Genomic DNA, 17,836 nt, shown 5'->3' with positions numbered 1-17,836 from the left:
AAATGAACTGTGCGGAAACAAAGCACTACTTAGCCTAATTAAAGATATTAAGGAGCAGTTTCAATTCTTTATCTGTGGCACTGATAAGGCTGCCATCCCTTGGCTCCCAGTGAAGGGATATGCTCCAACCCCAAGCTGCACACAGCCCCTTGACATGTAAAGACCATCAGAACAATCACATTAGGGCTAGCCTATAGGAAAGCCTTCTACTTGACCAATCCAAGCCTGCTGCAAGATAACCAATTACAGCCTGGTTTACATCCATCCTCCTAAACTGTCTTCTAGGGGGATTTAAATGTGGTACCTTAGTGTGATTCCTACTACAGCAAGCAAATCAACACACTTTGAACAGGCATTTTAATCTCTGGAAGAGCCAACAAGCAACATTCATCATTTATTCAGTGCATCTGACACATTTCATATTTCTGTATAAATAATGCACACTGAGACAGAGAGGGCATCTGTATGCAATATATGGATTTATTTATCATCCTGATCTCTAGTACTCAGTACACATAGATATGCATCACAGGGTTAAAGCATCTCATTGTCATTTAACAGCTGATTTCCCATATGGAGCATGCAGATCTTTTGAGAAGACAGAGGCACTGCCTGGGTTGAAAAGAAGTGGCTCCTGATTCTGCAGCTGTGCCAGCAATAGATGCAAGGTAAGAAAATGAATGGCGTAGAAAAGCAATGCTCCCATGGCAGTGCTGTTAGAATTGAGCCCTGCATGATCACTACACTGCTTGTGCCTTGAGCTGTCATCCTTTGTTAGAGGTAGCACTGCCAGGGGGCATAGTGGTCACCCACACCGCCTCTTGTCTGCCAGCTGCAATCACAGACTGATAACCTCCTATTTTATTAAGTTTCCCATTTGCACAACCGCTGCACTTGATTGTTTCTGATGATCATGTTTATGTGTTGCTGCTGCTATTATTGAGCCTTAACCGGTTGCGATTTGATGGCTCCAGAATGGTCTGCTGCTCTTTTCTGGAGACCATCTCACATATTGGTAACCTGTATGTATATTGCTTTTTAGTCCTGTCAATTCTAAGTGCTGAGAAAGATTGCATGTGTGCTTTTAAGCACCTATATATTTATTGATCCAGAAATGTAATAAATGGTAATACAGAGGGGGATTTCATGCGAATCCGGTAATGACAATTGGCTTCTACCCCTTAATCAATAGTTGGACTGGTTGGGATAAATCACACAGGTTACTGATGTAATAAGCTGCTAAGCCTAGAACAATATTGACGGCTCTTGACATTTAAAAGCAGTTATTAATATCTTACTACTTCTATTTTCCCCAATTCGGTCATTTAAAGCATTATACACATTGCTAGGATAGTGTTTCAAGTGTTCCCTCTCAGCAGTTGTGTGTACACAGTAATGTTTCTTATTTATCATTTGTCTGACATATAAACTTCTAGCATTGCCCCTGGCAACCATTGGTTACTACAAAGCGGTATAGACTTAGTTCTTATTTCAGCCAGAAATGAAGAAGAACCATCACTCGTTTATAAAGCCACAAGCCCCTTTCAGCTACCATTTTTATAGCATTTGCATGTGTAGAGTGATTTTAATGTTGTATGGTAAGCTTATGAATTCTGACCAATATAATGGACACAGTCACTTTGGAACTGACATAATATCAGCTTTTATTATATGCTTTTTATCTCACGTATGACCTAATCACTTTTTGAGATACAGATTAAATATTCTAAACGTGCCCACTATATACCCTTGCATAAAAAATCTTAGCATTGCCTATGAGGAATTTGATTCTTCCCTTCAACTTGCTGGATTAAGAAACTGGATGTCAGCAACCCACACACTACCCTTTCATCCAATTTTTTTTGTAAAACCTAAAAATGTGTGTTTTACCCCCTTGGGGTTATATGGGGTCTTTGTATCCAAATCTTCACATAGCTTCTAACCAAAATAAAAAATGTGTGACTCTCAAGTAAAAAAACTTTACCCCACTGGATATGTATTATCGCATTGATAGTAATAATACCTCTATGCAAACATAATTTCAGCATCCAACAAATATAATATTTTTTCTTTTTTTGCTCTACATTAGATACTGTACTACTTACTTTTATAGTAGTTGACCTTTTTAAATGAAGTTTACATTACCAGAACTGTTTTAGTGTTATGATATATACAAAACAAAATTGTAATAGACATCAAACGTTTCTACAATAAAAAATGATGTGTGGTATTCATTTATTCTTTCATAAGTATAAGAACAGCAGAGCATTTAGAGAGAAGTGGGATATTTATTGATTGCTGGGGCTTCTAGAATTTTCTGTACATTCTGAAATGATTCATAAAATATTCTTCATTGCAAAATAAATGTGGCAGAAGAAGCAAGTTAAATAATAGGATAAAGAATGTCCTGTATAAAATAATGGAACAATGGGAAATTTTTGGGCTGTTACGTTCAACAGCTAGTCAGCTTAGTGTGAGTAAAATATTTTTCTTTTTTTCTATTTACATAAGTAAGAGGCAGTCAATTTGAGTTTTAGCTCTTTTTTAGGGTCTATTTGGCCAAATACTGACACAATACTAAAAATACATTTAACATATATCCTCATCAAGTTCATGTAAACGCTTTTAATTTGTGTTCTCATTGTCTGTATTATCAGAACCAATTCAGACAGGAGTTCCAAAAAGTTGCATTAGATGTTTTTATAAATAAGTGATAATGAAGCTAAATAATGAAATATTGTGAGTTTAAGCCATAATGTGTATAAGCCAGAGGAGTAGCAATCAGTCACTAAACAGAAGGCTACAGAAGATGGAATGGTTCCCTTTTGTATACTGCACATGTAATATGTACTGGTAATTAACCTCAAACAATTGGACGATGCTGTAATTGTGTGAAATTGATTCCTACTGCACACTACTTATGTAGTTTATTCCATAGGGAGCCATTTATTGCATCTGTGTAGCAATCATTAGATGGAGATTTTAGTAGCATAGTTGATCTAATAAAAATGACCTGTGTTGCACCAAGTTTGGGATTTGATGGCTTGCAGGCCCAATAAAAAAATTGCTGAGCATATGTGAAACCCATAAAATCACCACATAAAATTTCTAAAAAAAAAATCTGAGTAAGACTGAATTTGTTAATGGTCACCCCTTAGTAAGCAGTTTGCTTAAAAAAAAGTGGTGCCCTAGTCAAATATGCGGAGGGGTCTCCTAATACATAGCATTTCATCTCCCTTCAGTCCCTGCTATAAAATCAATTGGGACCCTGGACATTTGCCCATTTGCAACCCCTTTCTTAATCCAGCCCTGGATACACAGTGTTCGCATGCTGACTAATGATAGCAGTGAGGTTTCTGATGCTAACTTTAAAAATATCAGCCAACTGAAATTAATTCCTTTTAATGTAACTTCAATAAAGTAAATTATGAATGATTGCAATGGGACTCTCCTCTAATAACTGAGCCTAGACGGTATGGATTAATGAAAGAATTTATTAATTAAAGCATTGCTAGAAACTCTCAGACCATTACTAATGTGGCAAAGGGCTCCTAAGGTAGTTGGAGATTTTCATTACTGCAAAAGATTAACTAACTTGTAAGAATACCAACTCAGAATTTTGAGCCTGAGAAAGCAGAAGTACTAAGTGTGCACTCCTGTTAGAGGCATATGGCAGCCCCCAATTCTTCATTTTTATTTATATAAATAAGCAAACTTCTTCTTGCCTGTATTTCTGAGTGAAATATGTAACTATCTATGGTCAGCCTTAGGCTGTTCAGACTAGTTTTGTGGCACTATGTAGCTAATCATTCCTAGGCATCTATTTGTAACTGCTTGGTGCCCGGGAGGAGTCATATGCATTTCTTGTGGACATGTAGGTGCCATTGTGTAATGGTTATGGCTTTCTGGCACATTATGAAAAAGTTAACAGGAGGCCGTTGGAACGACAGTCCACCCTGGGATGCTGTATGTAGCGTTTAATAAATTTTAATTTCAGAAAGAAGAGATTTCAATTTATTCTCATTCATATAAAAACATTAACCAGGGCTTTGGGGACTAATTGACAGCAGTGAATTGCAATAGAATGGTTTGAAAAAAAATTACAATTTGAACCTATTTTTAATGTATTCCTTTGCTTTATTGTATATGGCTATCGGCATGGGCCAACACCTAAGGAAAGGACATAAGCACAAGCATGTCAACATTTTACATTCAGGAAGCCCTGTATTGATTTACTTTTTGCAGCTGTGTTAGTAGAACCAAGTCCCTAGACTGTGCTTTCCATTACCAAGAGTTCCATGATATATTGCAGAATAAGTCACATTTACATCAAAAACCACTTGAGAACACTTAATGGAGTGAAACATGTTTACAATATTGGAGGACTCCCAGATAAACAGCTCCCATACAATTCATTCCTAAATCTTTACTCTGAACTGGGTGATGATTGAAATTCAGAGGAAGAATAGGGCTCCAGTCAGGTCATGTTTAGGTAGGTCACAATGCTTCTTAATGCTTCAGATGTTTATAAAGAAGATGGTAATGATTCAATATCACAAGTGTATACTATGAATACAGACGACTCACATATACTATACACTCTGGCATGTACTGGTACACAATATTAACATCAGAAATTTTACTGAATTTAATTTTCAATTTTTGCTGTTTACCAGCGGTTTTATTGCATTTATCTTTTTTTATGATTAGGATTTGAAAGCTAACAGGGTAAAAGGACTAGTAAAACATATACAATGCTCCAAACACAGTGTAAGCATATTAGAAGTACTACTGCATAGATATTTATTGTTCACTCACATAATTCACACACAGAGAAGAAAACCAGCATGGTCTATTAAAAATGTATGGCTTGAAAGAAAGTGAATAAATCGCAAAGCATTCAGGTATGTAAAGCCTAAGCCTGATACATTCAGTGGCACAAGACATCAGTTAGACATATAGTACAAAGAAAGCACATAGCTGGCTCAACATTTCAGTACAACTTATTTAATGATGAAGTCCTTTGTCAGGTTTAAAAGCAAGGCTGAGCTATCATTATGACTCCCCATTGCATCAACACAAAAGTGGGGGTGGTGCACCTACAGTGGGAGCAGACCGCTAAATGTATCCGCTGTCAAAAATGTTGAACCTTTTTGAAGTAGCTTTGCAATTAATTACAAAATTGTAAATTTATTATATATATATATATATATATATATATATATATATAGAGAGAGAGAGAGAGAGAGAGAGAGAGAGAGAGTATAGCAATTGTGTAGTAATGCACACATAATTGGCAATATAAACAATATGACAATGTTTACATTTTGTTGTGAACAATGACTTTTACGCAACATTAAACACCTATTTAAAGCAATTATATTGTAGTTTTGACAATATGCTTGGGTCATTTTTCTTTTTATCTAGGAGAAAAATCTTCCCCAAAGGCTTTTGTTTCTTGCAGTCTCCGTCAGGGTTTACTCCTAGATTTTCCTATATTATGCTATATACAGTACATGCCACCACTTTACCCTTTCTAGCCTTTCTGGGCCTGCTGCAAACTCTGGGTGAATTGTGAAATGTATATAGCATTCACTTTCTTTTCCACTCTCCAATAAAGCTACAAATAGTGAAGCATCCAGGCAACAATTGTATTGCATTCAATATGATCTTAGTCATTGAGACTTGTTACTCTATTGTCATATCAGGCAGTCACTCACTTTTACAGCTTTTCTATATTTTTTCTATTTTTAAGTGGTGAACTGTGCCAAAACCAAAGTAGACACATGACAAAAGACTAGTCACCAGTATTGCCCTACATCTCTATAGAGCTCTATAGTGGCAATCTTAGCAGAACTTTGCTTCCTCGTGTAGAAGCCTTCAGCAATGAGAACAATAAGCAGCACATTTGAAATTTTTTTTTGAGACAATCAACAAGAGATAGCTGCCCAAAAAATATTTGCCAATCCCCTGTACATTTCAGGAAGTCCACTGCTATGTTTCAGGATGATTACTTATTCAGGGTATTTTCAGGGCACAATAACATTTCTAAATGTTTTCAATAACATAGAAGTACTCCATGACCACCAAATGATTTACTTGTACCTGTGCCGGTGCTCCCGCGGATATTTAGTGACTTGGACATCTTCCTATGTAATACCACTGACTTTGCTTTTCAATTACTATTTTAGGCACTTGCTTTGAATTTTCTTTTGTAATAATTGTTTAGGTTATGCCATAATACACTCTATACAATATATTTATACTATAATCCCCAATAAATCCTATGACTACATACTGGTGACCCCCAGAATTGGCTGGGTCAGTGATGTTTTAGGTGTGTCATATTACAGGGTATGAACTTATGGCAGCCAGTGTTTGTTTACTTACTAATTATTCAAAATCACTTTGCAGATCTCTTTTGGCTTTGACATTAAATACCTTACTTTTGGTAAATATTGAAAAAAAATATTATAGTCACTGTAAAAAGCATAAAATGTCAAAGAAACAGAATACTATTTATGGGTACTGTACAATTGGTTAAGTTTTATTGTTATGATTTTCAGATTGTCTTTCTTGCAATAATCCTTGAAGTTAACCTGTCATACATAATGATTATAGTTACAATAATGCTGTCAATAACAAGTAATAAGCAGTAGAAAATTAACTAGAGATCCTGTCTTTGGTAGCTGATGGGAAGTTAAATAGGGTATAATCTAATCAGTCTTTGTGTGATAAAGTAAATGATCAATTTCTTCTTTCGTTTACCTGGATTATTGTCATTCCCCACTAAATATTACATCAGATTTCAGTAGAATTCTGTTTGACTATTGATGGAAACTAGTGATGTTGCTGTACTGTTTTGTTTTGTCTTTAACTATATTGTTACCCTGTTTCCCCGATTATAAGGCACTGTCTTATATTTTTTGAAATGCCAAAATATGCCCTAGGTCTTATTTTCAGGGGGATGTCTTATTTTTCCATGAAGAAGACTACAGTTTTCAGTTTCGCTCTGCACTGCAGCCAGGAGGAGACACACACTGCAGCCAGCATCGAGGAGACACACACAGGTTCGGATATCAGAGGATGTCTTATTCAGGGGTGAGTGCCTTATTTTAATTATTTTATCAAAAATCGGGGGTGGCTTATTTAATGGGGATGGCTTATAATCGGGGAAACACGGTATTATTGTTTTTCAGGGATTTATACAGTAGGGAGCACTTCCTGGCAACAAGCAGACAATATTTTGTCACTTGGGTTGCTAGGTCTCTACATCTTCCAAGGCTATTATAATGTGTTTTCAATTTTTTTTTATTAGATTTATATCATGTGGACTGTAAACGCCAAAAACTTCTAGGTAGACAGGAGCAAAGTCAGGAAATATGGGGAGACTATATGTCGTATAAGTACCCAGGGACTTCCACATTCCAATGGTAAATAATATATAAGTAAGAAGCTGCTTAATGCTAGAACTAGTAAATCATAAACATTGTGAATTTAGAATAGATGCTTATAGATATTATGAGACTTATTTTTTTATTAGATATATCCTTATGGAGTTTGAAGACATTTCATTACAGGCAAAATGTTTTGATTTGGGGTTGATTTATTAAAAGAGTTTAGACCAGGGGGCAGCAAACTCCAGCCTTTAGGCCAGATACGACCTAGCCGGTAGTTCCTTCCGGCCTAACACACCCTGGCCTATCCAGCCTAATGCTGGCCGGCAACCTGGGTGGTAGGGTTAGAGCTGGGAAAGCAGGGTTAGGATTTGAGGTTGCCGACCCGATCTTCCAGGGGGGCGTTAGGAACTGCCGGAGCCCTGGTGCCGCCTCCTTGCTATTGCTCCCCTATTTAGGTAAATAGTGAACGCTCCCTAAACGTAAATCCCTCCCCTCCGCAATGCATACGGAGGAGAGGGTTTTCACTTCAGGGGGTGTTCCCTGGTGGTGGGCGGAGCCAATAGAGCGGGACTCAGCCCGGCCTAGTGTGCTCCCACCCACTCCTGAAATGGCCTAGTGGCCATAAAAGTTTGCTGGCCCCTGGTTTAGACTATGTGCAATATAAGTACAGTGGCCCGCAGCATACTGCTCACCTCCATTTAAAAGAATACATAAAAAAGCATCACTTTGCACCTGAAAGCACCTAGTTTGCAAAAGCATCTGCTGAGAATGAGCCCTAAATTAAACACTGACAAGTATTTAATTAGTGAATTGCCTAATAGCAAACCTTTTTTTTCCTAGTGGGATCTTGTTCAAGGTCCTGAGGACCCAGAAAATGTTGAATCATGCTGATGGATTCATTTAAAGACTAGTTTTTTTTTACAGAAATTAACTAATTCAAGGAATGAGAAAAGGAATATCAAACTTAAAATGACCTCCTGTCCATAAAATGTCTGTTATTTATTGGCACCGATCAATGATTGTAATTGCTGTTTTCTTGCATTGATTTCACTTGATGAGCAGTGGCAGCTGGATGCATGCTGTTAATAGGTTCACTTACATTTCAGCCTGCTCTGAAGGATGATTGGGTGACTCCATGATAGTTTTGTTAATTAGCAAATCATGCTGCAGATACTAAACAAGTCTGTCTTAGGTTATTCCTGGATTAAGAGAAAAGTCAGTGCCAGCCATATTGTGATAGATCTCCACCTGTGTCCAGAAACAAAATACACACAATTAAATGATCTTTTTATATGTCTTACACCTACGGACACAGGTGATAAGGGAAAGAATACTAGGGATCTCTATTAATTAAGGAAATATCTTTGGTGACCAGGCTTTGATTCACACAACAAAATCCAGTCTGTCTGCTGCAGTCCTGGGTTTGCTTAACTACCAATTGAATATGTATAGCCTTCCGAGACCTAAGGCTTTACTAAGCCAGGCCAGGTAAAGAAATGAAAAAGGGCAGGCTTTATTCCTTTTTCATCTGAATATCCTACTAGTAACACACTACTAGTCCTTTCGTGACAGAATTCATTTACCATGGAGGAACAATGTTCTCTTTAAAAAGGACTACAAAACACCTCTCCTTTTCATAAATGAATTTGAGTTTATCATAACAAAACTTAAGCCACCACAACTATAGACTGGTATATTGTAATATATTAAAAATGTGTTCTTGGGTTTAAATACGCTTTAGGTAAAGCAGGAGGAAGGAGTCCCCAAATATTTTAATTTTTTTTTTTATGTGTTTTTTTGCTGTCTTTATGGGATTTGTATTGTTACATCCTGACTGGGTGACTTAGTTTTATAAATAGAATGTGTAGTAAAATCTCCCTAGCAAGGCTATAGACTGTAATAAACCCTGAGAAATACTTATGTTCTGTATTCAAAAAAAGTTGTCACATACGTTATATGGGTTACTCTGATAAACGTAACTAGCTTACATAATATGTACCTGGCACTTTCAAAAAATATAAAATTACATTCTAAAGAATAGGCAAAAGCCATTGGTCCTATATAATTAGTACTGCACTCACCAGGCAGCTGATTTTGGATTGGTTTGCTAAGAGTACTTTTTGCCCTTGGTCAAGTCAAATTGTCATCACTCACAACAGGACATTGGAAAAAATAGAGGAAGTCTGAATCACAGTCGGGGTGGCAACTGGTTTGCAATCTGGGAGAGTGTTTACACACACATTAATAACATTATGTATATGCATATATACAAGTCCAAAATACAAGCAAAAAAGTGCAGCATTGTGGTGAATGTATATGTATTTAAATACCCATACATATAGAAAATTATGGGGGTACAGTGGTATGATGCAGTACCTGCTACCCCACTTCAGACCTCTGTGTCAGTTTGACGCCTGGGAGAATTTCAACACCTCTTAAGTGTATTGAATTTGTCTTGATAATAGCAATGTCCCCATACAATTGTACACAAATGCAGGGTTAGTTTACTAGAGGGAAAAATGAATAATTTAGTACATTGACGTATTGACTTTCCAATCAGTTCCTTGTAAAAAAAGTAATGAATAATTTTCCTTCTTGTTCACCTATCAGTTACTGCACAACAGATTGATTGCTACATTTTGCTTTTTACAATGGTTGGGATATGTATTGAAATGTTAAAAAGGTATAAGGAATAAATATGTTTTGCTTTCTGCTATTTCCTAAACTAAAGCTGAAAGTTCAATCACGCTGTGAAAAAAAATAATTCCTTCAACAATGTACAAACGTAATCCAAAAATGACACAAATTAACTGTTTTGTGACTATTGTATGACATAAACATTCTATCCCAACGTTGGACATCTAAAAGTAAATGTATCATTCTTGAATTCTAGAGAAACCCATACACAGGTATAATTGTCAGAATGGACTAGAAACCAATTGGGGCAGTCATGTGCCAACTGTTTTGCTAAGAAATTGTTGCTTGCTTTTTATATTGTTTTATTGTTGTTTTACTATGTTGACACATCAAATTTCTCAGCATTTTGTCAGACATGACATGTTCTGAAAAAGGATCTACAGATAGTATCTTACTACCCATTCTTACAGCAATGGAATTGTAACATCCAAGTTCCAATCCGAGCACCAGCAGCGCCTGTCGAGAGGAGTAATCTACCCAACAACTTAAGTTCCAGCAGTGCTCTCTCCTCTACTCTGTTAGAACTTTGATTGAATATGGCCAGTAGATCACTTTGGCCAACATGAAAAAATGTTTTGTACATTGCATTCTAGCACTGACCCGAGAATAGGCCAAGATTGTTATTTAACAGTCATTTTCATGTCAAAAAAATCTAAGTTATATTTTAGTATATACAGCATTACTATTTTGCTTCACACTTCACCTTTCACACAAAAACAATTGGAAACTGCAGCAGATATCCTTGGTCGACTACAAGTAGCATAAAGATTTGTCCCACTGATCTGTGCTGTCCATAGTTATTTGTTATTACCTAGTATTTTAGATAATTTACTAATCTAAAACTTTGTAAAACGGTCTTGGGTGTAATAGGTATTGTTGGTGTCTCACATGGCTATAATCATGGATTCATAGAATGAGGAGCAATGTTTTAGGTTGGATAAATTTATCATTGCTAAAAACTATTCATGATCTGGCTGACTGATTTTTTGATACCATATCATCTATGAAAGTAATAGTTCTCCTGTTTGCACATATTAAAGTTTGTCATACCTACCACTTATCTCTGTATTACTAAGGCTAGTATATGCAAGACAGTGAAAATATTACTTTCAAACATGCTATGGTATGAAATAATAATAAAAACCAAAGTTAGATGTCAGGTGTCAAATTATTTGAACTTTTAGCAAATCTTAAAAATTACAATTTTTAAAATGACAGAAAGCCTTAAACCCATGAGCTTGTGTATATTACACAGGGACACTATACATTAAAACATACTAACACTGGCACATATTAAAGAATTTTGAAGTAATTTCCCTAATAATCTTATCACTTATGCATTAAAAATAGATTTAAAGAGTTGTAAATATATTTTTGGAAAATTAACAGACGTTTACTTCACTGTGCACAGCTTTCAACTGAACTCCTTACTGCAGGAAAAGGAAGCTTGTAGCTGTGGGCCAGTGACAGAAAAAAAAGCTTTCCAGTTACAGAGGCAGTGACCAAGAGAACTCCCAGGTCATCACCCACTGATTTACCGCCTTCTCCTTAGGGGTTCCTGTTTCATCCTAGTGCTTTCCAAAAAAAAAAAAACAACTGGGAGGTATGATAATTTAAGCTATAACTGCTTAGAATTCTGATGATTGTGTTATGAGTTTGACAAACTTTAATGACTAATGGACAATACTAGTGGAAGGTAAAGACTGCCAAAGCTGACGGAGGTACTAGCACTTTACAATCTAAAAGTTTAAAAAATGACTTCTAGATTTATATATGGCAGTGCTATTAAGGGGTAACGGCTACCCATTTTAAACAGCTCGTAAAATGCACATGTAGTGCCATTCATGCACACGGGAGATATACTTATACAATATACAGAAAGGAATACACCACATAAAAGAAAATGAACTCCGTGCCATGCCAAGCAATAGTACTGATACGATGTTCAGATGTACTTTAATATATTCAAATGCATCCAATTTCTGTACCTCAGTCAGCTACTTCATAGCTCCCATATCTGATGTTTTTATTAGTATTTTGACACTATCTTCTCTCTTTCGTTGGTTAATTTGTTGAAATCTAAACTTGCAATATCGAAAAACAATGTTAGCAGGTAGAGTTGTAAAGCAGTAAAGTCCCTGTATGTTTTATAAATAGTGCACACTGGTACATAATGGTGCATACTGGTTATGGCACATTCACATTACAATGTACAATTTCTGCCTGTAATGCCCATGCAAATACAGATGTTTCCAGACCTGGAAGAAGAGAAGATGGTAATTAATGCATCAGAGTGGTAAATAGGAGTGCAGAGCTCACATGGAAGGCAAGGCACACTGGGAAATAAATGAAAGTATGTTGCATATGTGTGCACATTATGGCTATATTTAGGGGGTCTTGTGTTTTGTTAAGCCATGGTCTGTATGACCAGAGAGTGTGTCCTTGCGTTAACATTTTGATTCTTTTTCCAATCTCTGAAGGTTGGGAGGTTTGGCTAAATCAGGGAAACCTTAGTAAACAAAGGATCACAGTTCAGGTCAATGTAATCTGTTCTGATCTTTGAAATGAAACCAACACATTACCAAAAATGTTTGCAATGCAGTTTGGGAGCCTCTAGGAACTAAAAGCATTGCAGTAAAACACATATATTCTGTGTTATAATTTGTTATATTGAACATATACAGTCAGCAAAGCATTTTATTCTTTACATTTTTAGACCAACACATAAGGCTCTAATATTTAAACATCTGACATTCCCTCAAATGTTCCCTTGTTAGAATCATTTACTGCCATTGAAACGCAAGGGTTAGGAAGATTCTCATGAGGTAGTGTTGGAGGGAGTACCCAGTTTTCTGTTTTTTAACTACAGCCCAACAATATGGAGCTAAATTAATTTTGACACATAATGCTGCATTTAAAAAATAAACCACACAAACATGCAAGAAACACATGCATAAAAAAACACAAATGTGTGAGCTGTGTATCCAACCTTAGCACTGAGATGTGGAAAAGCAATTCTAAAACACTGACATACTACTGGATCCTTATTGAAACATGCAATGCTATACATTTTTTAGGAGGTATAATCTAAATTTGGATCTGTGTTGGCGCAGTAAGCCCACAGAAGATAAAACAGAGCAATAGCTCGATCCCTATGGTAACATAACCTTTGTGATCACTTTGGAATATTCATCTTGTTCTCAAAATCGTAGATGTTTAAAGAAAACTAAAAAAAATGTTAAAATCCTATTCTATTATTTATTAATATTAAGTAAAGAAGTATGAAGAACAATGGCAATGAGTAACCCAGAGCAACTAATCAAAAGGTAACCTTTGGTTTACTAACTCCACTACACAGATCACTGATTGGTTGCTTGGGGGTTACTGATTATCATTATTGCTTCTTGCATTGGCTTTTTTTAATAAATATCTTTGTAGTGAGTATTATTTACATAACAGAGCTTGAAATTGTGCCAAATGCAAAAGTTCAATTTGTCATAAACATTGTACCCTAGCACAGAGCTATTAAAGGGTGTGCTTATAGCCAACACTAGCTGCAACAATATTGTGTCAATAAAAGTGGTAGGTGACCTGTTGTGGCCACCTATGCCATATATACTAAAACAGCCTATATTGGCATAATTTGGGACAGGTTTCTGTATAGTTAACATAGGCTATGTCCTAGGAAGGCAGGATTGCCAAAGTCATGCCAAGACCCAAACATCATGCAAACGTTAGCACAATCCCATGGTTTAAACCAGTGTTTCTCAAGCATGGTTCGGTGGAATCCTAGGTATCCTCCAGAAATTGTTAGGAGTTTCTTAGGTCAAGGGCAATATGGACCTCTCTAGTCAGTTTAACTGATACCAATGATCTTTTTACTATCTGTAAGGGTGACAATTTTCTTATTGGCCAGCGAGGCATCATTCCTACTGACTATCACATGTACTGTGAGTGTGGATATAGTATTTATGGTAGGGATTCTCTAAAGACCTGAAAGTTATTTCAATGGGTTTCTCCAAGAAGGTCGACAAAAACCCCTCTAGACTGACAGTGTTCCTACCCAAACAATTCATATCTGTCTCTTCTGTAACAGATTGTCTTTTAAAAGTAATTTGAATATTGGTGTACTGATAAAAAGCTTCTCCACCCAAAACTTTGGTTTTCCTTGATTGCCTGTAAAGTACAACTTTCCTAGTGTTAAATTATCTATTATTTTACAAGGAGAGTGCCACAAAACATTTGGCCTGGGGGAATGAAGAGAGCACAAAATATATATAATAATCTCTTAGGCACTACACCTTTATTTAATAACTTGTAGGAGGTCAGGATTCATAACTTCATACTAATCTTACTTGTGGAGTTCTTTTTTCTGTTTAGACCTTGTTCACATAGGCTTCTGCTTGTATAAGAGCAGTGTGTACTCCAAGCTTTTATGCAGCATTTGCAGAGCATTTAGGAAGCTTTGTTAAAACCTTTAACATACTGTTCATCTCCACTTTGGTATTGTTAACATATATCTTAATAGGAGTGCTGTATGTCACTGTAACAAGCTGCAAGCAGGCTTCAGTGAGCATTATCACTACTTGAAGCGTGTTGAAAGCCTGCTAGCAGCTTGTTTTCAATGATGGTTAGCACTGCCATTATGACAGGTTTTGGGTTTTTTTAAGACTTTCCAAAAAGCTGTTCGAAGCTTGCCAAAAGATTTGCAAAAGCTTGCTGTACATACGGCTCTTATTTTAACTGAAACCCAGAGGAACAACACCACATCATCATATACAAAAGTCATTTAATCAGCATGTCAGAGAGACAACTAGCATTTTCAGGTCAGCACAGGCAGCCTATGTATTTCTGTCGGCACAGGTTTCTTTTAAAGTATTGTTTTTATCTAGCTGCTTCCCATGGAGAATTCTATTTGGCAGATTATACTTGACACTCCCTGCTTCCTTTTTAGAAAAGAAAAAATCTAGGTATGTGTTTTTACTGATCCTAACAATCTATGTATTCCACTAGGATGTAGGCACTCAAACACAGCTCTGCCCCTACCTTTAATTAAATTATTACTATTCTCCCTGGTAGAGACCAATTAAAAATGCAGCAGCTACATCTCTGATGAATGTTTATTTGGATGTTGTACAATTAGCTGGGAACTCTTGGCTTTCTCTTGTGATTCTTTATCATCATTATCTTTTTACACCCTCTTACAGTCTTGATGAATCTAATTCTCATTTATGCATTGCTAACATTTAGCAGCAAGATTCAACCCATTGTTACCTGCCCCCCAAAAATGTGTCTCTAGTCTAATCACTATTTGGAGACAAGATAATTGTCATTACTAAATTTATTGAAGATATCAGGAGAAAAGCACCCAACTGATGGTGTAGTTATATTAAGCTACGTACACACTTCCAATTATTATCGTTGTTAAACGAACGACGAACGATCCTGCACGATATCTACGAACGATCGTATAGCACCGATCCTGCACATACAGATAACTACACGATCGTTCGTAGATATTGTCCACACAATAGATACGATCGTTTGAGCGATAGAGGGAGTGATGTGCACGACAGGAAGTGAACGAACGTTCGTTCGTCACGCATGCTTAGACCATGGACGATCAACGAACGATCGTACACACGAACGATGGTCAACAATCGTCGTCCGATCCGCCGGTCTGGTCGTTCGTTTCCAACGACTTTCCTCGTTCGTCGGCGTCGTTGGTTACTTTTTTTACGAACGATTTTTGCCCAATCGATCGTTCGTCGTTCGTTCGTCGTTCATTTTGAACGATAAAAATTGGAAGTATGTACGCAGCTTTAGTCTTGTAGTAGTAGGAGCAGGCTGCAACTTCACTGCACAAAACTCATATAACTATACTGCTTAGAATATAAAAATCTCAGCATTTCAAAATCTGTCATGAATGGGGGTAAAGATGAGCTTGGTAGAGAACAAAAAATTGATTTTGCCAAAATCACCAATGGAGAAATTCCTGTAAATTAAACCTCTGAACCCTATATAAGTGTGATATTTTGGGTGTGATTTATAAAAACTCTACAGTGCTGGAGAGGGTACACTTTCATCAGTGAACCTGGGTGATCCAGCAAACCTGAAACGGTCTGGTCCACGAATGAAAAACATTTGATAACAAATAACAAATATATTCTAGGTTTGCTGGATCACCCATGTTCACCGATGGAAGTGTATCCTCTCCAGCCTTGGTGAGCTTTAATAAATCACCCCCATTATGTCCAATTTGCATGGTGGCCCTTGTAGTGATAGGGAAAAAGGCAGATCCCCATATCACTCTTCATTGCCATGGGTTTCGGGTCTTTTGAGGAGTGACACATAGCACAGGTATGAATAAGCTAATAAAACAAAGGTCAGATATTGATTACATTCCATATGTTATTCTGTATCTTCAGATCCAACCGTAATATTATTACATTCCCCCTATATTTATATTGTTGTTTTTATACTCCTTTTTTATGTTAATAACATGTTTTAAACTCGTATCCTAAATGTCATTTCATTTTAACAACACCAGATATAATTTCATTGATCCAGGTGGGAATACGCTAGCAGCTTCATGACTCAACATTACGGAACCATTTAAAAGAAATTTAAAGACGAAATAAGATGTCTATGCAATTACAAAACGAACATTTGTCACCGAAGTACAATTAATTAGATGCAAATTAAAACCATGTTCTTGAGAAAGATTTCTGGGATATTTCCAGCTGGATTTGGACTTCGTCTTTCTCAGAAATTTGTGTTCTTATTATTTTTATCTGGATTTATCACACTTTGTTTCGGGACACTGTTTCTTTTACCAGACACATCAAAATTTAAAAGGATATTTTTATCAGGTACCCAGGGCCAGAGTGGTGAAAGAATACACAGCTATGCTAATAAGAAAATGAACAAAAAAACTGTAGATGAACAAAAGTCTCTGTTTCGGAATACAAATCAGGAAAAGTGGAGATCCAAAGAGGAGTTTGATGTGAATGTGAAACCACTGGGATTTCTAGCTCAGAACTTTGAAACACTAAAAGAAGACAATTCACTGAACAGAGAGCATGTAGTAGCTGCAAAAGCCAAAAATAAAGACAATGAAATATCTCCAGCTCAAAGGAACCAAGTTGACTTTGTATTTGATTATAAGGCTTTCCAAAAATCTCTTAAATTTCCACCACTGGGAAATCCTCACGAACAGAAAGACCCAGAAACACGAGAACGAAGAAATAAAATAAAAGAGGTAACTTTTCATTGTTATCATTTGAAATGACTAATGATCACTGAACTTGCTGTTTTCTCATTTTTTGTTGTATGGCAAAGATTGCTATTGATATATTGCTAGTTTGAGGCTGTGCTGATGGGCTATGTTATCCAAAGACATTCAATATCTCCAGGGTTCTCGCGCTCAGAAATGCAATGGTTAGAATTTCTCTATATGGTACTAGTAGGTGCATGCAACTGGGAGGCATTTTTAGTAAAAAGTACGGCAAATGCTACAAAATATAAAGACATTTTTGGACAATTTTGGCAACATTTTAGTAAAGCTCTTTTTCCTGTTCCAGCAGGACAAATTTTAACTCCATAAAGTCATGGATTGATGAGTTTTGTCAGGAATTCAAATGACCTTTGCAGATCCCAGACCTTAACCAACTTACTAAACTGTATTGAATTAACAGAGTTGCCAATTGTGATTCGGGTCTTTTTGTCCTACATTAATG

At 36.5% G+C, this 17,836-nt stretch overlaps 1 protein-coding gene across 1 annotated transcript in view; it reads left to right on the top strand.

The window, feature by feature from the left end:
- Positions 1–273: 273 nt before the first annotated feature.
- The window catches only part of MAN1C1 (mannosidase alpha class 1C member 1), a 60,314-nt gene continuing 42,751 nt past the window's right edge, over positions 274–17,836 (top strand). Inside the window, exons 1-2 of the mRNA XM_072419070.1 lie at positions 274–668; positions 16,668–17,358. Of these exons, the coding sequence (XP_072275171.1) occupies positions 16,792–17,358 (567 nt within the window). The 5' untranslated portion in view covers positions 274–668; positions 16,668–16,791. The remainder of the gene's footprint in view (positions 669–16,667; positions 17,359–17,836) is intronic.

The sequence above is a fragment of the Pyxicephalus adspersus genome, chromosome 1 (genome assembly GCF_032062135.1).
Source record: "Pyxicephalus adspersus chromosome 1, UCB_Pads_2.0, whole genome shotgun sequence".
Classification (NCBI taxonomy): domain Eukaryota; kingdom Metazoa; phylum Chordata; class Amphibia; order Anura; family Pyxicephalidae; genus Pyxicephalus; species Pyxicephalus adspersus.
This window is presented reverse-complemented; position numbering and strand designations above follow the sequence as displayed.